Raw genomic sequence first — 25839 nt, 5'->3', positions numbered from 1 at the left:
TTTTGTGTAATCATTCGTAATTTTGCATAATTTTGTGTCCGATTTAGCGGTTAATAGCAAAGCCCCTAAACAAGCTATGTACTAGTCAAAAAAAATAATTTTGCAAAAAAACCTTGTACTTTTTAAGAAAATTGCTTGTAAAAATGCAAAGGAAAGAGTGTTTTGTAAACTCAGAAAACAATTTCAAAAACAACATTTTCATATATGGGGGCTGTGCTATTAACCGCTAAAGCCTGCACAAAATTACACGAAAATTACACAAATTTACTGTTGCTGACCACGACAGACAATTGCTATTTTCCCCAAATTTCTCATTATAATTTCACATTATAATTGCAATTCCCGAAGCGAAATTACAGGTATGCAAAATTTCTGCTCATCATTCTTTTTAACCAATACCAATTGCCTGGCATCCCTGCTGATCTCTGACTGCAGTAGTGTCTGAATCGCTCACCTGAAACAAGCATGCAGCTACGTTTGACAGAGTTGTGTCAAAAACCTCAATCTGCATTCTTGTTCATGTTCTATGGCTAAAAGTATTAGAGGAAGAGGTTAAGCCAGGCAAAAAGGTATTGTTTGAAGGATACCCGTCAGTGCGCATCCTTGATCGAGCTCTGCGCATGCACACTATGTAATGACTCAGTGCAAATGCACAGGTCACTCCTGGCCATGGGAGCATGATGAAGAATGTGTGCCGCTGGGTCAGCACTTGCGCAGAAGTACGCAACCTGGCTGACTTAGCTTTCAGGGCCTTTTACAAGGGAACAGAAGAGAGTGGGGGGAGCGGTGGGTAGGAGGATGGCTGCCCATATATGCCTGGAGCTCCATTTGTACAATGAAGTTTACCTCAGGTATCCTTTAACCCATTAGCGGCTTCAATAGAATTATCTCGTTTGAAATATGTGCACGGCTTTTAACCTCAGTTGGCAGAACTCATTGTGCTGTAAATTCTTTGCATGCTTTGATCTCTCTCCCTAGCAGAAAATATATAAACTGAAAGTAGAACTCCTCAATGGATATTGTCTCTCACTGCCCCTAGTGACAAGTGGCCATAATACATATTACAGCAGTACTAATTAGAAGCAAGAAATGGTAACAAAGAATTAAAAAAATGTGCTAAAATAAATTGGCCTGGAGCACCTGCAAGCCTCTAAATAAACTGACTGCTAAAGGGTTAAAACCTTTATCTTGAGTATCCTTTAAATGGAAATAAATATGTCAGCCTCCATACACCTCACTTCAAAATCCCTTTAAGTTCATGAAAATGCTGCTACTGCTAGCTTTCTCCACAAGCCAGTGAACCCTAGTGGTCCATATGAACTGCTGTTCATGTAATGCTCAGCTCTTGGTAAAGAAGTCAAAAGTTTATGCGTAAAATTTTCATGTACTGAATCATTTAATGGGTTCCAATGCATTACTAAATGCAGCCAAGTTCAAACAGCCAATCTACATGTCTTGTGGAATGTTTATTTGCAGCTGTCATTTCTTCCTGACGATGGTCTTCAAACAGAGCTGTAGCAAACTGTCTGCCATTACCTGCAGAGCCAGAGCATTACGAATGCACACAGATTCCAAATGTTTGGGAAAGAATTCATTTTAGCAAAACTCATTAGGACAAGCAGTAATCTGCATATAAACACACAGAGTGGACTCTGCAAAAAGTAGAACAAAGGTATAAAATAAAATGTATTTTCATATAGCAATTTCGTGCACTGCTTTTTCACATAAATTACTGTCTCTCAAAGGAGACGACCATCTAATGGCTCTAGCACAAGACTATATCTTTTTTTTATTGGGATGGGGCTGTGACTCCTCAACATATTTCCTGACTCCATCTGTGCAAGAAGTGAACAAAATTATTATGATCATCAAGGGCAGCAATAAAAATCACAACCATGTCATGTCATCCAAAACACTATTACCTTTTGAATTGCCTCTCCTGATATCTTAGCCACTGTACCCCTACCCCACCCCTTTCCATGTCCCCCCTTCTCCCCTCGCTTTGGCAATGACTGTATGAATCTTGGTTATGCCAATAAAGTCATCTTTGATTGATTTTTAATATCTGTTGCATCATGGGAGACATAATATGCTCACTCACACCTGAATTATCACAAATACCTTTTAAGTAGGCAAACTTTTGATTTGCTCCCCCTACACACTCCTAGGAGTGCGGGTTCACAATGAGCTTGCTGGGTAGTCTAACTCTGATGTCTGTTAACAAATACTGCAAATAGTCAGAGGCGGATCCAGGCTTAGGCCTGGTTCACGCTGGAAATTTAACGGCAAATGGATCGATTAAAACAGATCTGATCAGTTTTTATTCCGTTGCCACTCAGCTTTTGTTCTGTTTAACCCCCCCCCCCCCCCCCCTAGAATGGTCCGTTTCTTCTCTAGTGTAAAGAACCGTTCCGTTTTCTCACTGCCCCCAATGCAGTGCTTCAGCTTCCGTTCCCCTGGGCTCAGTGGTCTGGAAAAAATGCTGCAGGAGGAAATTTCCAGACTGTTAAGTGGATCATGCAGAACGGATCCGTTCGAACAGACGCATATGAACGCATCCATTGGTTAAGATTGGATCCATTCCCTTCAGATCCGGGATTGAACCCGTAATGTAATGCTAATGTGAACTAGGCCTTAATTGGAGTCTATTTTGCAAATACTTTATACATTGGACAAAATACTAGAAAATTACTCAAATGTTCCATGTAGATTTCCGAATCCAGTCCAGAAACCATAAAAAATATGCTTTTGTTTCCACCAACAGAAGATTGGGCAATTTGGTACCTGAAGCTTCTGAAGGTCAGCTTCTTTTTAAAAAAAAAATAATCTGGAAGGAACACATCAGCTTCTGATTTGCTAGTCACTGATCCTCTACAGTGGAGACATCAGTCCAGCCATATCTCCTGGCGGACTCAAAGTGCTAGAGCTGCAGCCACTAGGGTGCGCTCTATAGGCAGTTTCAGTGTACGGCCAGAAACCCACTAGGAGCTATTTCTAATTGCTAGTGATCTGAAAAAGCTCTTGCTAATGCAATTCTATGGGGGATTTTTATAAAATCTCATTGCTCAAGTGGGATCACACGCATAAAATTACATTAGCAAGAGGTTTCAAATCGCAAAACGCTCAGAAAATCGCTGCTAGTAGGTTTCTGGCCTTAAGGGGTTTTGCCCAAGGTTGCCTTACTGAATAGGTGCAGGCTTACTGAACGGGAAGAGCAAAGATTTGAACCCTGATGTACAAGTTGAAATTATAAAGAGCAGAGCGGCGCGGGTGACATTAAAAAGAGGCGCTCACGTCCGTGGCCACTACTGCTAAGGCACTTTCGTATTGACCTGAGGAAGCGGGCTAGCACCCATGAAATGCATTGTCTGATGTGCATGAATAAAACTTACTTACCTTGGTGGTGGTTTGTCCTTTAACCTCCTTAGTGGTACGCCCGACACTGTGTCGGGCATGCCGCTGCAGAGGTTTTGCTGCTGATCAGGACCCGCCGGAATTAATCTATTTGTTTAATTGTGTGCATCAGATACGAGCTAGCACTACGCTAGCTAGTATTGTCAACCGTCACACTCCGATTGGCCGCAACACCCCCCCCCCCCCCCCCCCGATTGCCCACTAGATACGTTACCATGCCGAGATCCAGCGATCTAGCAACCTCCCGCTTAGCTCCGGCCCTCACTATGGGGAGGATCAGGACTGCACATGACGTCGGTGACGTCATGTACAATCCTCCCCATAGTGAAGCCTGGAGCTGAGCGGGGAGGCTGCACCTATCGTGGGATCCAGGCAGGGTAATGTATCCAGCAGGCAATCGGAGGGATTAGGGAAGGGGGGGGGGGTCCGGAGGTGCGGGGAGACAATACTAGCCAGCCTAGTGATAGCTAGTATATAATGGACACATTTAAATTAATAAATTAACGCGGGGGGGGGGGGGGGGGACTGATAATGCAACACCTCCTGAGCGGTGTAAAGTTCAGGAGGTTAAGGGGTTAAGAACCATTTACTCCTAACGTATATACTTACTTGCTATTAGATAGAGGCCGATTATGTCTTGAACCCTGGTCTCCTGTGTCAGAGGCAGAGCTCTTAACCTGTACTCTATCCAGTCCCTTAACCATAGAGATATATGAACTTATTTGCTAAAGCCACCAGGTATAGAAAGAAAAAAAGCAAAAAAAGAAAAAGAAAAAAAGTCTATTCTAGCTTTGAAAAGTTTCTTGCTGCGATTGCTCTTCGTCTTGCCTAAGATGCTACAATAATAGCAATAATAAAGTTCTTTAAAACATTCATAAACAACCTGCCGCTGACACCTTGGAGCAAGCGGAGTTCTGTTCAGCAACAGCAAATTTCATAGTTCACAAGGCGCAGTTAATGGAGGGAGAGAGGGGGGGGACTGGAAAGGTTGTTCCTTAACTATGTGACTCATTTAGAACAAAGATCCTTAAAAATGGCATGAAATCAGTCTTGTCACTATAGAAACTGATTCCTTCAGCTCCATATCACACATCTCACACCTCAATTGTCTTTATTATCGTCTGCTGTCAGATCCTTAATCAGAAATGTGAGCGGGCTTGATGATTTATTCAGCAGGGGAATGAAACTGTAGGTCAAGTGAAAAAAAAGCAAGAGAGAGAAATATATTTATATACCATGCAACACACCTAACCATCACGAGCAGCTCAGGGTACGTTCAATCCATTCTGCTGCCACTACCTCTGGGGCATTTGCAGCAAGCTCCAATATTAAGGCTCAATTAAAATAAGCTCTAATTAGCGCAGCTTTTTTTTTTTCCTCTCCGGCTAGCAAAGTCAGGAAATGGATATTGGGAAATGTTAGGGGGGAAAAAATAGCTAGTGAGTGAAAGGCAGCAGACACAAACCAACGTATTTGTTGATTTGTACAGTTGCTATGCAGAGGCCTCTGGGAGCAAAAGCTTAACCAGCCTAAGCTATAAACTAAAACCCCCGCAGCTAAACATGAACTGAGTGAAAACAAGGGCTCCATCTCAGAGCTCAAAACTGCTGGGCTCAGAAAATTAAAAGCCCGAGGCGCTTTCCATTTAAAACGAAATCCCAGTACCGCCTCCCAGCCAAAGAATTATAAGCAGTATCAGATTTACAAAACGAACAATTACCCTGGAAAAATGTAGCCTATTGTACAGTCCCAGATGCTAGATGCAAAAGTGCTTCCCCCCTTTATTTATGAAAAAAATAATCTGATAGGAAAATAAACGTTATAGACCCACTAAAACAAAATAAAATATGCAGTTACTTGTTTAGAAAGAACTTAAATCAATGTTGGGAGAAAAAAAAAAAAAAAAGGAATTCTCCCTGTGTCAGTGTCTCATCTGAATGGCTGTCCTTGCCGCTGGCTGCGTCTGTCCTTCCCGCAGGCCTGTATAAATGGTATGCAGCAGCAAAGTAAACTGTGACCTAATTGCCAGGAGAAAGCCTCCAACTTTTCCACATCTCCTCCGCTTCAGCCAAGACCTAAACCAGCCCAGCTGGGGATGGAAGAGCACACAATTGTGTTTAATGTTAAAAGGAAGCCATTGTGTAGTTTCTAGTTATTCATTTTGTACCATTACGTTTTTAGCTGTAGTAATTTCCCACAGGTCTTGGTGGTCATCGTTGAATTGCAGTAAATCATATCTCTGGCCACTAGCAAGCACAGCTATCTGTAAGCTAGACAATGCACTTGGCTCTGTTGGTAAAGTGGACCTGAACAGCTGCACAGGACAGAAGGAAAACAAAGAAATGCACCCTATACGTATTTAGAGCGTTTAGCATGTCTAATTTTCCACCTCATCTGTGACTAATCACCAGTGTAATTTGACCTCTCAGCTGAGTCAGCTGACTGCCAACGGCACAGAGTCTAATTTAAAAAGCACGGGATGTTACCAATAGGTCTGCTTCCATGAAAGCAGGACGTAGATACACTGTAGATTTTTTGCAGGATTTGTATTAGTTGTAACAAAAATATTTTTCTTTAAAGGTTATTATGCTTTTGCGTATCTTTTAGAGCAGAGAGGAAGTTCTGAGTTCAGGTCCACTTTAAAGGAGTATTTCGATAGTCAGTTATATATTAAGCCACCTAGAGACGGCATTATACTAGAGATAAGCCATTCTTAAACTGTTGGATATTGTGGGTGGCAAAGTGGAGACATCAGAATGTTTGCCTAGAAGTGACTCGTAGGAGAATAATCTTACTCTATTGCCAGCTATCAGCAGTATGTACTACACAGAGCCTGAAAAACCTCTATGTAAGGGTTACATTGCATGCTGGTACATGTCACGTTTACAGCACCCCTGAACTGAGAGGCATATGGAGGCTGACATTTAATTCATTTTAAACAATGCAAGTTGCCTGGCTGTCCTGCTGATCATCTGCTGCCAATACTTTCAGCCATAGACCCTGAACAAGCATGCACATCAGGTACCCTGACTGAAGTCTGAATGACACGCTTGAAACAAATACACAAGTAATCCAGTTAGATACTACTGCAGCCAAAGAGTCCAGAGTGCCAGTCAATGCAACTAACATTGTTTAACCACTTCACCACTGAGGGGTTTTTACCCTAACGGACAAGAGCGATTTTCACTTTTCAGTGCTCATCCCTTTCATTTGCCAATAGCTTAATCACTACTAATCACAATGAAATGATCTATGTCTTGGGTTTTTCACCACCAATTTGGCTTTTTGGGGTTGATATTTGTTTTCAGTAATTACTTTATTTTCTATGCATTTTAAAGGGAACAACAAGGAAAAAATGAAAAATACACTATTTCTCCAACTTCATCCCCTATAGTTTTTATATAAACACTGCTACTGTATATAAATCCCACACATTTTATCTGCCTATTTGTTCTGGTTATCACAAGATTTGAATTATGTCCCTAGTGCAAAGTATGGTGACAATATAGTATTTGGAAATAAAGGTGTCTTTTTTCTATGGTGTTTTTTTTTTCACCATTTTCACGTGCACGGGCACGGCAATGCCCCTTTTTACCTCTTTCTTGCTCTCAGAAGCCATTTTCTGCTAGGAAAGTGTTTTATAGTTGGAATTTATTATCAGTAAGGGTCACACTGTAGTAACTTCCTGTCAGGACTGAGTCAGCCACTTACATACCTGATATTTAACTCTTTCAGGTAGAGAAATAAAAAAAGGAACACAGCATACTTATTTGTGTGCTAGGCAATGTACATACACGTCTATCTCTTCATGTCACGTAAGTTTGGGTATCCTTTAAAGAAAACCTGTAACACACTTCGTTGTCCCGTAGAAAGCTCCAATAATTTTTGCTCTTCTGCGCATTTGCAGCTCTGTCGCACTTCTGTAACCAGGAGCGTTCTGCGACAGGAGCATGCCAGGGAGAAGCAAGCGCGGCCAGGACACGCATGCACAGAAAATTCCGACTGGCCACAATTATCGGAGCTTTTTATGGTACAACAGAGCAGCCCAGGAGGATGGCGAGGGAGCCCATGATCCACATAGGGCTGGAAGAAACCCCAGATAAGAATAAACACTACTGCTATTCGTGTTCAAGGTTTCCTTTAAAAGTATACTTTAAAAAGAAATAAATATGGTAGCCTCCATGTACCTCCCAGTTCAGGTGTACCGTACTAATACTGCATGAGGAGCGCAGACACACGAAGACTGAGGCATGTGAGAGAGTGACTGGTGCAGAAGGAAGGGCTGTGTGTTGCTTGGATGGACTGCCATATAATGCTGGGCATACACGGTTAGATAGTTCTTATCAATCGAGCCGCTGATGGCTCGATTGATAAGATCCAACCTGTCCGATCACCGCGGGTGGACAATAGAAAAAAATCGAAGTGCTGATAAGCGCCCGCGGGGACGAGCGGGAATTGATCTGCGCGGACGATAACCGTGGATAACCGTGTATGCCCAGCATAAGGTTCTTCAGCTGACAAGGGAAGACTAACACATTTATCAAGTACTACAGCAGATAATGACTGATGCTAAGTACACACAAGATAAAAGTCTGTGGAAAATGAAAGATCAAAGACCAATTTTACCACCTTCCATGTAGTATGAGAGCAATACCTACTCAGTCTATTCTATTAAGCTGAACTCCCCATCAGATAAAAAAATCTTTGCAAACGGAGGAATTTAGTCCTATTGGACAACCCTGTAGGCACATAAAAGCTTATAACTTTATATTGTATTATTAAAAAACTGTTCCAAATATCTGGAACCCCTATATCAGGAGTCTACCAGTAGTTGGGTGTAGTGAATACTTATATACCCATTGTTGTTGTGGGGGCTTTGCTTATCCCCCTCCACTCTCAAATGTCTGATAGAGTGGAGTGTAGCTATCCCACAAGCGAGGGGCGCTCATAAGCCCAAGCAAAGGCTGATGGATGCCATGTATAAATGGATACTGCCCTGTCCATATAGTAACAGAGCAGCTCCCAGACACTGCTGATTCTACAGGCATCCACCTAATGATGGGTTATAGTTTCACACATGACGGGGTATTAAAACATACACAGTGCTATACATAGACTGACATGTTTCACCAAAATGGCTTCCTCAGAAGGTGCTGTACATATTTACACGTGCTATACAAATCACATATACCCCGCACCACAATCACATAATATCCCCCATTTTTTGACAGTCATCTGCAGATCAGATCCACGAGGACGAATCTGAAAAAATGAATCTGAAAAAATGAATCTGAAAAATTGAGAGTTCGATATCTTTCGTCTGGCTCTTTTGATAAATACACCTGGCATACAAATGTCTTTAGATGCCAGGCAGAGACAAAAAACAAGATTTCAGCGTACGGGCACAAGCGACAGTTCTCCCCAGCAACAAATGCACACATGGGACAACATCTGTAGAGATATCACAGCGGTAGCTGTCAGGGACTACATAGTGAGGATTGTGGCATCCTCCTCTTGCATCTACACCAGACTACTAGCGAGAAATGTATTAGTGACCGCTACTGCATGCGCATGTTCGTGACCGTCATGTGACAATTCACAAAGCGTTCTGTCGTTTTACAGGATGTGACATCATTAAGTTTCGTCAGCAGAGCAAGTGCTTGTTCCTGCCATTGTTCTTTTGTCCTTGCTCACTTGAACATGGTTTCCGAGAGGTTGAGTAAGAGGGCTGCCGCTTGCGTGTTGCTCCTGCTGGATGATGAGGAGAAAAGAGCAGCGAGCGTGAGGCACCACCAAAACCCCGCTTGTGGGCAAAAGACTGGCTGTTAGTTCCGCCGACATTACGTGCACGCTTGTTTGAAACAATTCTGCCGTCTCTGCTAACAGTTGTACACACGGCACAACATGCCGAATCTGCGCAACGGTTTACGTGACAAAAGTTGTGAGTGATTGGAAATTTCGCTTGGAACAGAGGTAGTCTGCAGACAGTCTGTCGCGCGCTGCATACACAGCACAATTGTCACATGAATCATTGCGTGTCTGCAGAGACATTTGTCTGCTGTGTGTATGGGCCGTTTTGTGAATAATTTTTTTTTACAAACATTATGTGCAGATTTGATCTTTGAACTGTTCACAGATTTATCTTGTGTGTACCCAGCTTTAGTATTCAAAATCTGTTGGCCCTCATACTACACGGCAGAGGTAAAATTGGCCAGACATCTGCAGATAAAAGGTGGATGTGTGTACAGTATATGGACTTTAATACTTTAAAGGATACCCGAGGTGACAAGTGACATGACGAGATAGACATGGGTATCATAAAGAAAAGAAAAACGCTCCAGGAGCAGCTCACCATAGCCATAAAACGTTTAACTTTTAATTAGATCCATTAAAAAACATTGATATGCAATCACTGCAGTAAAAAACATATACTTATCAGACACATGTGTAGTTGAGGTGCGGAGGATAGTCGACGGCCGTTTCGCCCCTCAATTAGGGCTTTCTCGAGACCGAGACAGACATGGGTATGTACAGTGCCTAGCACACAAATAACTAGGCTGTGTTCCTTTTTTCTCTCTCTGCCTGAAAGAGTTAAATATCAGGTATGTAAGTGGCCGACTCAGTCCTGACTTAGACAGGAAGTGACTACAGTGTGACCCTCACTGAAGTTGCAACTATAAAACACTTTCCTAGCAGAAAATGGCTTTTGAGAGCAAGAAAGAGGTAAAAAGAGGAATTTCTTATCAGTGAGGGTCAAACTGTAGTCACTTCCTGTCTGAGTCAGGACTGAGTCAGCGACTTACATACCTGATATTTAACTCTTTCAGACAGAGAAAGAAAAAAAGGAACACAGCATAGTTATTTGTGTGCTCGGCACTGTACATATCCATGTTTATCTCATTATGTCACGTCAGTTCGGGTAACCTTTAAAGCAGTAGGATCAGCCATACTATTCCAGGGAAAAAACACATATAGAAGTAGATAAATACTTAATCTACTTACATAACACATGCATTGTACTGTCCACATTTTGATTTCAGTGAATGTTATATAGTAAATGAAGAGAATTCTGTTCTTGGTGGGGGCCATGTCTTTTGCCCACAGTTTGAGGCTAAATACTAATGTCATTTCTTCCCTCAGTCATTTCTTCCGTCACCTCAGCCTTGCTTGTAAACAAAAGTGAGCATAGGATCAGGTTTCAGCTATGCAGCTAGGCAGGGAAATAAAGGGAAGAGGAGGAATATATTATAGATAAAAAGAACCCCCAACATGCAACGGTTTGGCCCTGACTATTAAAGGGCTAGTGCTCCTAAAGTATGTGATAACTTCAAACTATAACGGCAGAAAAAAATTTGAATGCAGGATTAGCATCTTTATCACTTAATACACTCAGACCAGTTGCTGTTGAAATTTGATTTTTATGGTGACAATCATGCTTTAATATTGCAGAGGCTTCCCAGATCCTCCTCGAACCCACCTCTGCTGCCCGGGACCCTCTTCGTGGACCATATTGTATTTTCTGTGAACAGTTGTGTTACTGGTAAAACTTTCATTTCATACAATCAGCCTGATTTTACGTTTTTGCAGCTGTCCACTTTAAAAACATCTAAATTACTATAAGACTGACAGCCAACGCGACTCCTACTTACCTCTTTGGCTTTTTGCTTCAGTTTCAATTGCTCTGGATCTTCTTTATTTGCCCGCCACTGTGGAGAAACAGATGTGAAAAAGGTTTGTTCTATTTAACATTAACCAATCAGGCCATACCTTTGTGCTGGATCAAAGGAGGCATGCAAGGGGTTACTGCAAAACTGACTACATTCTTAAACATGCAGCAGCCATTAAATATTTAATGCATAACAATTTTCTCCTGTGATTAAAAAGCTTTGCTGCAGGGGGGAAGTGCCTGAGTCCAGGATTTCTAAGACTTCCCCTCATGCATTTTTATTCTCATTTTCCATAAAGGTTGAACGCCTGACTTGCAGCCTGAAGGAACACAACAGCTCAAAGAGATGCCAGGGCCGTCACGTAGGTCAAGTCAATGCTCGACCTTCTCACACTGGATTTTTAGGATTTTAATTTTGGTAATTCAATTTTGTTTAGGATACACAACTGAAATTAAGTCACACTTGAACTTATAAATAATATATATATATATATATATATATATATATATATATATATATAGATAGATAGATAGATAGATAGATAGATAGATAGATAGATAGATAGATACACATGCAAACATACAAGCTGTATATATATCATTAAAAAAAAAAAAAAAGACAGCACATGCTCATGTATGTCAAGAGGTGACATTTTTGAAAGTGAGAGACCTATAGTGGCTGCCATATTTATTTCCTTTTCAACAATACCAGTTGCCTGGCAGTCCTGCTAATCTCTTTGGCTGCAGTAGTGTCTGGATCACACAGCTGAAACAACAATACAGCTTATTCAGTTAGACTTCAGTCAGAGCACCTGATCTGCATTCTTGTTCAGGGTCCATAGAGGCAGGTCATCAGTAGGACAGCAATGCTATTTACATTGTTTAAAAGGAAATATGTCAGGCTCTGTATTCCTATCACTGCAGGTGCACTTGCTTCAGGACAGCCACTAGTTAAAACTATGCCACACTTACGGCTTCTTTAGCCTGATGCGGTGTAGTTTTACTTCGCCGGCTCCTGTACAAGGGACATGAGAGCGCATCTCCGCCAAGACAAAACTCTGCTGTCTTAAGACAACTAGGTTCTGTACCTCGATCTGGAGCCATTTTCATTCGCTCCTGACCCCTTGACTACCATGAGCCAATCACAGCAATCAGGGAGTAGTGAAATAAAAATAAAGTTAATAAAACAAAAGGCTCTGGTCCAGAGCCTACCGTCCCAAAGTAGTTAAGGTATTTTTCATAGTTGGTTGTTAAGACTTGTAATTTCAGGATTAAGATATTAGCTTGCGGCGGATGCTCTGGCAGTGGCATGGGTTTAGCTTGCAGTCGGGGCCTCTGGCAATGGAAGGCTGCCGGGGGCCTCTGGCAATGGAAGGCTGCCGGGGGCCTCTGGCAATGGAAGGCTGCCGGGGGCCTCTGGCAATGGAAGGCTGCCGGGGGCCTCTGGCAATGGAAGGCTGCCGGGGGCCTCTGGCAATGGAAGGCTGCCGGGGGCCTCTGGCAATGGAAGGCTGCCGGGGGCCTCTGGCAATGGAAGGCTGCCGGGGGCCTCTGGCAATGGAAGGCTGCCGGGGGCCTCTGGCAATGGAAGGCTGCCGGGGGCCTCTGGCAATGGAAGGCTGCCGGGGGCCTCTGGCAATGGAAGGCTGCCGGGGGCCTCTGGCAATGGAAGGCTGCCGGGGGCCTCTGGCAATGGAAGGCTGCCGGGGGGCTCTGGCAATGGAAGGCTGCCGGGGGGCTCTGGCAATGGAAGGCTGCCGGGGGGCTCTGGCAATGGAAGGCTGCCGGGGGGCTCTGGCAATGGAAGGCTGCCGGGGGCTCTGGCAATGGAAGGCTGCCGGGGGCTCTGGCAATGGAAGGCTGCCGGGGGCTCTGGCAATGGAAGGCTGCCGGGGGCTCTGGCAATGGAAGGCTGCCGGGGGCTCTGGCAATGGAAGGCTGCCGGGGCTCTGGCAATGGAAGGGGTTTAGCTTGGTGCAGGTGCCGCGGCAGTGAAACGGGTTTAGCTTGGTGCAGGTGCCGAGGCAGTGAAACGGGTTTAGCTTAGTGCAGGCGCCGCGGCAGTGAAACGGGTTTAGCTTGGTGCAGGCGCCGCGGCAGTGAAACGGGTTTAGCTTGGTGCAGGCGCCGCGGCAGTGAAACGGGTTTAGCTTGGTGCAGGCGCCGCGGCAGTGAAACGGGTTTAGCTTGGTGCAGGCGCCGCGGCAGTAAACGAGTTTAGCTTGGCGCAGGCGCCGCGGCAGTGCAACGAGTTTAGCTTGGCGCAGGCGCCGCGGCAGTGCAACGAGTTTAGCTTGGCGCAGGCGCCGCGGCAGTGCAACGAGTTTAGCTTGGTGCAGGCGCCGCGGCAGTGCAACGAGTTTAGCTTGGTGCAGGCGCCGCGGCAGTGGAACGAGTTTAGCTTGGTGCAGGCGCCGCGGCAGTGGAACGAGTTTAGCTTGGTGCAGGCGCCGCGGCAGTGGAACGAGTTTAGCTTGGCGCAGGCGCCGCGGCAGTGCAACGAGTTTAGCTTGGCGCAGGCGCCGCGGCAGTGCAACGAGTTTAGCTTGGCGCAGGCGCCGCGGCAGTGCAACGAGTTTAGCTTGGTGCAGGCGCCGCGCCAGTGCAACGAGTTTAGCTTGGTGCAGGCGCCGCGCCAGTGCAACGAGTTTAGCTTGGTGCAGGCGCCGCGGCAGTGGAACGAGTTTAGCTTGGTGCAGGCGCCGCGGCAGTGGAACGAGTTTAGCTTGGTGCAGGTGCCGGCGGCAGTGGAACGAGTTTAGCTTGGTGCAGGTGCCGCGGCAGTGAAACGAGTTTAGCTTGGTGCAGGTGCCGCGGCAGTGAAACGAGTTTAGCTTGGTGCAGGTGCCGCGGCAGTGGAACGAGTTTAGCTTGGTGCAGGTGCCGCGGCAGTGGAACGAGTTTAGCTTGGTGCAGGTGCCGCGGCAGTGGAACGAGTTTAGCTTGGTGCAGGTGCCGCGGCAGTGGAACGAGTTTAGCTTGGTGCAGGTGCCGCGGCAGTGGAACGAGTTTAGCTTGGTGCAGGTGCCGCGGCAGTGGAACGAGTTTAGCTTGGTGCAGGTGCCGCGGCAGTGGAACGAGATTAGCTTGCTGCAGGTTCCGTGGCAGTGGAACGAGATTAGCTTGCTGCAGGTGTTCTTGCAGTAGAGAATATTAGTTGCTGCATGGGCTCTGGAAATGGAATGAGTTTAGCTTGCTGCAGGTATTCTGGCGGTGGAAAGGGTTTATCTTGCGTTAAAGGACCTCTGTCACGAAAATCATACAATTTTAAATACATGTAAACATATACAAATAAGAAGTATGTTTTTTCCAGAGTGAAATGAGCCATAAATTACTTTTCTCCTATGTTGCTGTCACTAAGTAGTAGAAATCTGACATTACTGACAGATTTTGGACAAGCCCATCTTCTCATGGGGGGGGGGGGGGGGGTTCTCATGGTTTTCTTTATTTTTAAAAGCACCTAGTGAACAGGGAGGCTGGCCAGCATCATTGTATAAATACTTTTCAGTGAATGTCATTATAAAGAATAAAGGCCATGCTGAGAATCCCCCATGAAGAGATGGAGTAACTCAAAACCTGTCGGTAATGTCAAATTTCTACTACCTACTGTTAGTGACAGCAACATAGGAGAAAAATAATTTATGGCTCATTTTACTCAGGAAGAAAAGTACTTCTTATTTGTATGTGTTTTAAATGTTAAGATTTTCATGACAGTTCCTCTTTAAGTGCTCTGGGAGTGTAATGGATGGAATGGGTTTAGCTTGGTACATGTGCTCTGGCAGTGGAATAGGTTTAGCTTAGTACAGCTGCTCTGGGCAGTAGAGTAGTTTAGTTGGTGCAGGTGCTCTGGCAGTGAAGGGGCTTAGCTTGGTGCAGGTGCTCTGGGCAGTAGAGTAGTTTAGTTGGTGCAGGTGCACTAGCAGTGGAGGGGTTTACCTTGGTGCAGGTACTCTGGCAGTGAAGGGGCTTAGCTTAGTGCAGGCGCTCTGGGCAGTAGTTCAGTTGGTGCAGGTGCTCTGGGTAGTGGAGGGGCTTAGTTTGGTGCAGGTGTTCTAGGCAGCAGAATGGGTTTAGCTTGCAGAAGAATGCTGGGCACAAATGGAGAGTAACAGACTGACAGATGAGGAGAAAGCAGGTTTAAAAGAGACATTTACTTGCTTGAAAATGGGACTGGGGAAAGCAGCAGAGCGCCACAGCTGCAGAAAAGAACCCGAGACCAGTAAGTAAAGATCGTCAATAAGATGAAAATTATTCCAGCTTGTATGCAATTTCACACTGGGCAATCCAAACCAGCAGCTATTGCATTTTGCTGACCCAGCAATACTTCTGTTTTTTTATGGGTAAGGGAGAAAAACAACAGGATGGCGCACAACAAAACAGCATCTGGAAGGTGGGTGGTGGCAAGGAGGGGAACAATGCACTTGAAGACCATTACTTAATAATCCAGCATTCTAGAACAATAAAATGAACTCACAGGACAGCTGTACATACGCTTTCATCTTTACCTCAGCTGAGTTTAATATAATGTGTGTATGCAACTAAACTCGCCTATGTCTGAAACTCTGCAGATAACATTGTACTGGAAAGCCCTGTAATGTGGATTCCATAACTCAGTGGAGAGTACCAAATCGGGTGATCAAATCTCACACCATGGTGGCAACTTACACGTATGAAAGCGCCCAATGCCCAACTATCACAACATGTTACTATGCAATTATAATTTGCGTTATAAATTGAAATTCAACATACCCTTAATCTGATTTTTTTTTTTAATTACAAAAAGTCCTCTACTACATCCAAACCAAAATGTAATCACGTTAACGGGACATACACCTAACACCTGCACCAATCAAGACTTACCGGTAATCTATATAGCATTAAAGACAACATTTTTGGAAGGTAAAATTCACAAGTAAACAAGCAAAAGCAATTCAAACTCTCCTAGAAGCATATTATGAAACCGATGTTCAACTTTTAAAGGTCCTAGCGCGCATCATCTTTACTGAAGCTAGCCATATATGTGTCGATTATAGCATGATATGCTAAGCTGATCCATCTCTGTCTCACTGGAGTTCTACTGTATAAAGATTGATTCCTACAACACATGGCAAACCCAATCTCAGCAGAATTCAGCAGAAATCTATCAAGCATCAATCAACTTCCAAGCATTATACTGCTTGATGTAGTGCAACACTACGCCCATAAATCCATCACTGCTCCAGCCCTCCTCACCCAGAGATTTTTCAACTAGTCAATTGATAAATGTTCAGAATCCATCAAAAGTAAATTGATCTGATAGGTTAAGTCAATAGAGGACTGGCAGATTAAATCAAAGAAATTCAATGGGATGGGAATCGACCAGAAAAACTGATATGTGTATGGCCAGCTTGATTTTACTGCAACCTTCTCCTTACATCTCCGCCAGGTCAGACTGCCAGACCCAGCACATTCAGTGACTACCTGTGTGTGTGTAATCCCAATCACTGCACCTGTTCACTGTTGAGTGCACCTACCTACCTACACCTACGTGAGCACACGCATCAATACCACCAGCCATTGCACCTGTTCAGGGTACCTGTGTGTGTGTGACAGGCCGCTGCACATTTGTAATCCCAATCACTGCACCTGTTCACTGTTCAGTGCACCTACCCACCCACGTGAGCGCATGCAGTTTTATGTACCACCACCAGTCGCTGCACCTGTTCACGGTACCTGTGTGTGACAGCTGCACATTTGTAATACCACTCACTGCAACCTGTTCACTGCACCTGTGCAACCGCACATTGTAGTACCAGCAGTCACTGCTTACCTGTTCACTGTTCACTGCACCTGTGTGACCGCACGCTGTTTTATACACCAGTCTGTGCATACCTTTTCACTGCACCTGTGTGACCGCACATTGTTGAACCAGCAGTCACTGCAACCTGTTCACTGCACCTGTATATTGTACATTGTATTAGTCAAGTCAGTGCACACCTTTCACTTCATCCCCCCAAATATGGACAAAACAAAAGGCAGAGCCAGAGGCAGGCCACCTGGCAGGTCTGTTCAAGGTTGCGCTGTCATGATTTTGTTCGGCACTCGACCAAAGTACAGTGTTCAGAAGCAGGCACTTGCCATCAACCCCCAATATTGACAGGACGTAGTTGACTAACGCAGAACACCTCATCTTTCTCAGCTCCCGCACGGAAGCGTGACCTATCTTCCTCCTCCTGCTCCGATTCTGGCACCCCACTTAACACTCAGTCGGGCCGCCACCATCAAAGTGCCATCACCCCAGGGCTCAGCGGTGTGGAATTTTTTTCGTGTGTCTGCCTCAGATGAGAGCAATGCCATCTGTACGCCACCGAACATTGAGCCGTGGAAAGACCAAGACCCGCATAGGGACAACTACCTTACGAAGGCACATGATTACAAAGCACAAACTGCAATGGGATGACTACCTGAGGAAAAGCAGCACACAAAAGCAAAGCCACACACTGCAGTGGAAGATACCAGGACACATTTCTCAAAAAAGGCGATACCTAAACTGTACCGTGATGTTGAAAGGCAAGTGGTGACATCTCTGGCAGACAGCGTTGGGTCAAGGGTCCATCTGATCACGGATGCCTGGTCTGCAAAGCACGTTCAGGCCTGCCCGAAGACTAATGCTGGGTACACACGGTGCAGGCCTAAAGTGCTTTAAAACATCTTGCATGTGTATACAATCAGGGAGTGTAATTAGAGTACTGCTTCACACTACACACCAAACTCACTGTGTAACGCACCGCAAACAGCTGGCAAGGTAATGGTCACGAAGGGGAATGGCCACATGTACATGCCTTTTGTTTTTGCAGCTGCACTGCAGCCAGAAAAATTAGGCAGGCATGTACACACCAGAAAAATTATTATAGCGACCGCTGCTAGCAGCGGCCTTAAAAATTCAGGAATCCGCCTGGAGTCCTGGACCATGTTGGTGGTGACGGAGAAGGCAGTCAAGCGGCCTGCGGGCAGAGATGCTGTGTGGGGAGCGACTTAGTCTTGGGGCAGGCAGCCAGTCACACGGCGTGCAGGCAGAGATGCTGTGTGTGGGGACGGACTTAGTCTTGGGGCGGGCAGTAGCCCTCCGGGATCCATGCCCCATTCATTTTGATAAAGGTGAGGTACTGAACACTTTTGTGACCTAGGCGACTTCTCTTCTCAGTGACAATGCCTCCAGCTGCGCTGAAGGTCCTTTCTGACAGGACGCTTGAGGCAGGGCAAGACAGAAGTTGGATGGCAAATTGGGACAACTCTGGCAGATTTTTCCCCGGGACTTTTGGCGTGTATCCCACTCATCCATGCAAAAAAACTCAGATGTTAGACCCCTTGAAACATATTTTCCATCACTTTTGTGGCCAGAATAAATGTTTCTAGTTTTCAAAGTTCGCCTCCCCATTGAAGTCTATTGCGGTCCGCAAAGGTTAGTATGTTCGTAAACGTTTTTGGCGGTTTGCGAACCGAAAATCGGAGGTTCGAGCCATCTCTACTTGCCATTTCTGTGTAGGGACACTTTGCAGTAGTCCTATTGAAAGGATCAACTCACCTTTGCAGCCCGGAGAAGCATTTCTCTTTCTTCTTCATTTCTGCGTTGTCTCTCTAGGTGCTCCAGCTGCTCAAGGAATTTGAGTTGAGCTCGAACATCACTGGACTGGACGTACCGGTCATTTTGCTGAAAACAAAAAAATACATATATAAATACCTCTACATACAGGACTTTGGCCTCAATTCACTAAGCTTATCTGCTGTCTTTAATAACGTTTCTAGAGTGATCATCATGGTGATGAGGCATGTAGTATTCAGGAAACATTTTACCTTAGGCAAACCCTAAAGTTAACTCTTCTGTCTTTAAGTTAAGGTGAGATCTCTAAGATTTACTCACACCTTTCAGGTTGCAAGCAGCTTGCATCCACCAATCAGGGTGGAATTCCAGCCACCACTTGGGCATGAGAAGGTCCTCACAGGTCCTACTCCTAGTTATGAGCCAAGTCCTCAAGAGGAGACCGAGCAGATTAAAACCTCAAACTATTAGAGTTGTAAATTATTATGGGAGGAGGGTGGAGGCACGCAACAATATAAAACAATTAAAAACAGCTAAAATGCCTCAAAGGAGCTTTTATCATTCTCTACTCAACCATTGGGTACTTGCTTTTGGGAATAATTGACCTGAGGAAGCGGGGAAAGCCCGCGAAACGTGTTGTCATACCCTTGCTCTTTGATATAAAAAGATCATCACGTTTAACCTCCTTAGCGTTACGGATGAGCTCAGCTCGTCCAGTAATGCCGGAGGGCACCGCTCAGGCCCTGGTGGGCCGATTTGAATAATTTTTTTTTTTAAACACGCAGCTAGCACTTTGCTAGCTGCGTGCTTCTTCGATCGCTGCTACCCGATGCGAAAGAGGGCCCCCCGCGCGCAGCCTGGCCAATCACCGCCAGGCTGCGCTATGGGGTGGATCGGGACTCCCTGTGACGTCACGACGTTGATGACGTCATTCCGTTCGTCGCCATGGCAACGGGGGAAGCCCTGCAGGAAATCCCGTTCTGAACGGGATTTCCTGATGGGCGTGATCGCCGGCGGCGATCTGAGGGGACAGGCGGAATCATGTAGCTAGCACTAGGCTAGCTACATGATAAAAAAAAATTAGGTTTAAAAAAACCCGGGCGGCCACGGGATTCAAAACGCCAGGGAGGTTAAATCAAGTCGTTGTTGGCTTTTTTCTTCAGGAGAGGCGAGTCTCACCACAAACTCTTCATTTGAGCTTTTTTTAATTGTTTTATATTGTTGGGCGCCCCTACCCTCTTCCCATTACAAAACATCTGTCCCACTTCTGATCCTCATAGGGACCTAGAACAGATGACAGAATACAGCAATGCCTTGGTTTAGCATACAGATGTCACTCATATTACTCATACCAAACTATTCTAACAAAATTAAAATCTATACCTGTGCTATAAATCAGGAGAGCTGGTTGAATTCTTAGCTTACAATAGCACAAGAGAACAATCTGCATGTCTCCACCTATTTTCCTGAAGCGACACATTAAGGGTATTGCTTTTTCAACGCGTGGAAGTGACAACTGGCAAATATTTATATTAAGCAGTACAGTACTGTATCTTGTAGTATTTTCTGTAAAAAGGTGTTGTAACTGGTCCTCTTTGGTTACTGGCATGGAGTATAGTGGGGTTTACCACTCACCACAGAAATATGAACTTGGCACACCTGAGGTGCTCCGTTCTTTGCGCATTACACACCACTGGCACTTTATGTGGCCTGAGAAAGGGGGCGCAAACACACGAAGTGTATTGCCAATGCTTATTAAAATTCATATTTATATGAACTTGTGGTTATTGAGGTAAGCCAACTCTATTTTCAATTTTTAGTTTTTTTTATCCCAGTTGTATATACCATTGGGAGTCTTAACCCCTTTGTACAAAAATATAAAAGAAGAGCACAGCAGCATTTGACAACACAAAACTGACCCAAAACGGGGAGCTCCTTTGACTGTGTTAATGGAAAAGTGGGAATAATTCTAATTCTTTTCATGTCAGTTGCTTGCACAGAGACACCATCATACAGAGAAACACACAAGGGGCACATATTTTTAAAATTCAGTAAAATAGTTCCATTAACCTTGTAGTTTGTGATTCTGTGGTGTGCTACCACCGTTAGCTTTTCAATGAGCCCTCGTAGCCGCTCCTGTGTGGCATGAGAGACCAGGTTCACAACATCAGAATTAAGTTCCTTAATATCATGCCTTTTACCTGTGGAAGCAGAGAAAATCCATTACATGTTTTAGTGGGAGCTGATAATTGAAATAATTAGCACAGCAGGTATTCTGTTCCCTCTAGAAGTCATACCCATTAAGAATAGAGGCTTGTAGATTATGATTTTCCTGCTACACTCACAACTTCAAAGATATTAGACACTGCATTAATAAAACTTAGCCCGGAGCTCTGCAAAGTATAGGCAATGTTTCACTTGGCCTTCAGAATATATCTGCTTGCAAGGTCAGAGTTAGGACACCAATATTAAGCAGGCAAAATCAAAGCCATCACGTCAGAGAAGAAGGGGGGGGGGGCAAAAAGGAAAAAAGCACATTCTGTACAAGCACCACATGCATTATTCAGAGGTTGAAAAGAAAAAATATATATATATAAACTATGTAATGTATAAGTTTTAAATGGGTAAAAACAATGTTTGGCATTTGGTGTCAAGAACAAAGAAGATTTCATGCCAACAGCATTGGTGTTTCATTATGTCAAACCCCAATCATGCATTACCTGTAGACACCACGTTACCTGTAGACACAAGTTACAGCTGCAGTTATTTCTACTTATTTATGAATGTCAGTTACCATGTTTCACGCGAAGCCCCAGTGCAATCATTAAAGTGAACCAAAGGTGCAAGACATATGGAGGAGGACATTTATTTTCTTTTAAGCATTGCCTGGCTATCCTGCAAATCCATTGCCTCAAATTGATTTGGTCATAGACCCTGAACAAGCATGCATATCAGGTGTTTGAACAACAACTGAATCAAGCATGCCACTAATCTTCAGATTTTAATTTAGACACTACTGACCAGAAAGATCATCAGGACTGCCAGGCAACTGGATATGTTTAACCACTTGACGACTGCCCACAGCCGATGGGTGGCGGCAAAGTGGACGCCGAAAGGACCGCAATACGCCAAAGGGCGTTGCGTCCTTTCGGCATGCCGGGGGAGCGATCGCATCATTGATGACGCGCGCTTCCCTGGCAACTGGCTCCGCCCACCCGCTTCCGAACGGCTGGCGGATTGTTAACCCCACGATCGCCGCTATAAAGTGTATAATACACTTTGTAATGTATACAAAGTGTATCATACAGGTTGCCTCCTGCCCTGGTGGTCCCAGTGTCCGAGAGACAACCAGGGCAGGCTGCAGCCACCCTAGTCTGCACCCAAGCACACTGATCTCTCCCCCCCCTGCCCCCTGATCGCCCACAGCACCCCTCAGACCCCCCCTGCCCACCTCCCAGACCACTGTCTACACCCAATCACCCCCCTAATCACCCATCAATCACTCCCTGTCACTATCTGTTAACGCTATTTTTTTATTAGGTCCCTAACTGCACCCTGCTCCCTCCTGATCACCCCCCCCCCACCCCTCAGATTCTCCCCAGACCCCCCCCCCCCCCCCCCGTGTACTGTATGCATCTATCACCCCTGATCACCCGTCAATCACTCCCTGTGTCACTGCCACCCATCAATCAGCCCCTAACCTGTCCCTTGCGGGCAATCTGATCACCCACCCACACCATCAGATCGCCCGCAAACCTGCAGTCAGATCACCTCCCAAGTGCATTGTTTACATCTGTTCTCACACCCACTAATTACCCATCACCCATCAATCACCCCCTATCACCACCTGTCACTGTTACCCTCAGACCCTAATCTGCCCCTTGCGGGCACCCAATCACCCGCCCACACGCTCAGATTGCCCTCAGACCCCCCCTTATCAATTCGCCAGTGCATTATTTACATCTGTTCTTCCCTGTAATAACCCACTGATCACCTATCAATCACCCATCAATCACCCCCTGTCACTGCCACCCATCAATCACCCCGTCACTGACACCCATCAATCAGCCCCTAACCTGCCCCTTGCGGGCAATCTGATCACCCACCCACACCATCAGATCGCAGTCAGATCACCTCCCAAGTGCATTGTTTACATCTGTTCTCTCCTCTAAATACGCACTAATTACCCATCAATCACCCCCTGTCACCACCTGTCACTGCTACTCATCAGATTAGACCCCTATTTGCCCCTAGGGCACCCAATCACCCGCCCGCACCCTCAGTACGCCCTCAGACCCCAGACCTGATCACCTTGCCAGTGCATTGCTTGCATCTATTCCCCCCACTAAACACACCTTGAGACACCCATCAATCACCTCCTGTCACCACCTGTCACCCCCTAGCACACCTACCCATCAGATCAGGCCCTAACTTGCCCCGTGTGGGCTCCTGATCACTCGGCCAAACCCTCAGATGCCCCTCAGACCCCCTTCTGATCACCTCCCCAGTGCATGGATTGCATCTATTTTCCCCTCTAACCACCCCCTGAGACACCCATCAATCATCTCCTGTCACCCCCCTAGCACTCCTATCCATCAGATCAGGCCCAATGCAACCTGTCATCTGAAAGGCCACCCTGCTTATGACCGGTTCCACAAAATTCGCCCCCTCATAGACCACCTGCCATCAAAATTTGCAGATGCTTATACCCCTGAACAGTCATTTTGAGACATTTGGTTTCCAGAATACTCATGGTTTTGGGCCCATAAAATGCCAGGCCTGTATAGGAACCCCACACGTGACCCCTTTTTAGAAAAAAAAGACACCCCAAGGTATTCTGTTAGGTGTATGACGAGTTCATAGAAGATTTTATTTTTTGTCAAAAGTTAGCAGAAATTGATTTTTGTTTTTTCACAAAGTGTCATTTTTCACTAACTTGTGAAAAAAAAAATCTTCTATGAACGCACTATACACCTAACGGAATACCTTGGGGTGTCTTCTTTCTAAAATGGGGTCACTTGTGGGGTTCCTATACTGCCCTGGCATTTTAGGGGCCCTAAACCGTGAGGAGTAGTCTAGAAAACAAATGCTTCAAAATGACCTGTGAATAGGATGTTGGGCCCCTTAGCGCACCTAGGCTGCAAAAAAGTGTCACACGTCATATCGCCGTACTCAGGAGAAGTAGTATAATGTGTTTTGGGGTGTATTTTTACACATACCCATGCTGGGTGGGAGAAATCTCTCTGTAAATGGACAATTGTGTGTAAAAAAAATAAAATATCATTTACAGAGATATTTCTCCCACCCAGCATGGGTATATGTAAAAATACACCACAAAACACATTATACTACTTCTTCTGAGCACGGCAGTACCACATGTGTAGCACTTTTTTGCAGCCTAACTGCGCTAAGTGGCCCAAAGTCCAATGAGTACCTTTGGATTTCACAGGTAATTTTGAGACATTTGGGTTCAAGACTACTCCTCACGGTTTAGGGCCCCTAAAATGCCAGGGCAGTATAGGAACCCCACAAGTGACCCCATTTTAGAAAGAAGACACCCCAAGATATTCTGTTAGGTGTATGACGAGTTCATAGAAGATTTTATGTTTTGTCATAAGTTAGCGGAAATTGATTTGTATTGGGTTTTTTTTTTCACAAAGTGTCAATTTCCGCTAACTTGTGACAAACAAAAATCTTCTATGAACTCACCATACTCCTAACAGAATACCTTGGGGTGTCTTCTTTCTAAAATGGGATCACTTGTGGGGTTCCTAAACTGCCCTGGCATTTTAGGGGCCCCAAACCGTGAGGAGTAGTCTACAATCCAAATGCCTCAAAATGGCCTGTGAATAGGACGTTAGGCCCCTTAGCGCACCTAGGTTGCAAAAAAGTGTCACACGTGGTATCGCCGTACTCAGAAGAAGTAGTATAATGTGTTTTGGGGTGTATTTTTTACACATACCCATGCTGAGTGGGAGAAATATCTCTGTAAATGGACAATTGTGGGTAAAAAAAATAAAAAAAAATGTACAGAGATATTTCTCCCACCCAGCATGGGTATTATTATTGATTTATAAAGCGCCAACATATTCCATGGCGCTGTACAAAGTAAGAAAAACATGGGGTACATAATACAGACAATGGTGTACACTAATATACAAAATACTAATATACAAAATACATAATTAGTGACAAAATACAAAAAACTATATAACATACAGAATACAAAATACAAAAGTGGTAATGACAGTGATAAACGCAACATAATGAATAAAATGTATAATGATTTCCAAGACACAAAAGGGGGAGAGAGGGTATGTGTAAAAATACAGTACGGCAATACCACGTGTGGCACTTTTTGCAGCCTAAGTGCGCTAAGGGGCCCAAAGTCCAATGAGCTCCTTTAGGCTTTACAGGGGTGCTTACAATTTAGCACTCCCCAAAATGCCAGGACAGAAAACACACCCCACAAATGACCACATTTTGGAAAGTAGACACTTCAAGGTATTCAGAGAGGAGCATAGGGAGTCCGTGGCAGATTTCATTTTTTTTTTGTCTTAAGTTAGAAGAAATGGAAACTTTTTTTTTTTTTTGTCACAAAGTGTCATTTTCCCGCTAACTTGTGACAAAAAATAAAATCTTCTATGAACTCACCATGCCTCTCAGTGAATACTTTGGGATGTCTTCTTTCCAAAATGGGGTCATTTGGGGGGTATTTATACTATCCTGGAGTTTTAGCACCTCATGAAACATGACAGGTGGTCAGAAAAGTCAGAGATGCTTCAAAATGGGAAAATTCACTTTTGGCACCATAGTTTGTAAACGCTATAACTTTTACCCAAACCAATAAATATACACTGAAAGGATTTTTTTTTATCAAAGACATGTAGCACAATAAATTTGGACAAAAATGTATACAGAAATTTTACTTTATTTGAAAAATGTCAGCACAGAAAGTAAAAAAAAAATCTTTTTTGACAAAAGTCATGTCTTTTTTTGATGAATATAATAAAAAGTAAAACTCGCAGCAGCAATCAAATAGCACCAAAAGAAAGCTGTATTAGTGACAAGAAAAGGAGGTGAAATTCATTTAGGTGGTAGGTTGTATGACAGAGCAATAAACCGTAAAAGCTGCAGTGGTCTGAATGGAGAAAAAGGCTCTGGTCCTAAGGGGTAGAAA

The 25839-nt window shown here is 44.7% G+C and overlaps 1 protein-coding gene across 4 annotated transcripts in view; it reads right to left on the bottom strand.

The window, feature by feature from the left end:
- Positions 1-25839, bottom strand: part of TAF4B (TATA-box binding protein associated factor 4b) — a 192217-nt gene that overhangs the window by 95450 nt on the left and 70928 nt on the right. For all 4 annotated transcript variants that reach the window (XM_068237294.1, XM_068237293.1, XM_068237292.1 and 1 more), the window contains exons 11-13: positions 20730-20860; positions 18645-18770; positions 11064-11120 (exon numbers count right to left, since the gene is read on the bottom strand). In XM_068237294.1, the coding sequence (XP_068093395.1) occupies positions 11064-11120; positions 18645-18770; positions 20730-20860 (314 nt within the window). The remainder of the gene's footprint in view (positions 1-11063; positions 11121-18644; positions 18771-20729; positions 20861-25839) is intronic.

Source organism: Hyperolius riggenbachi, chromosome 5, assembly GCF_040937935.1.
Source record: "Hyperolius riggenbachi isolate aHypRig1 chromosome 5, aHypRig1.pri, whole genome shotgun sequence".
In the NCBI taxonomy this organism is placed as follows: domain Eukaryota; kingdom Metazoa; phylum Chordata; class Amphibia; order Anura; family Hyperoliidae; genus Hyperolius; species Hyperolius riggenbachi.
This window is presented reverse-complemented; position numbering and strand designations above follow the sequence as displayed.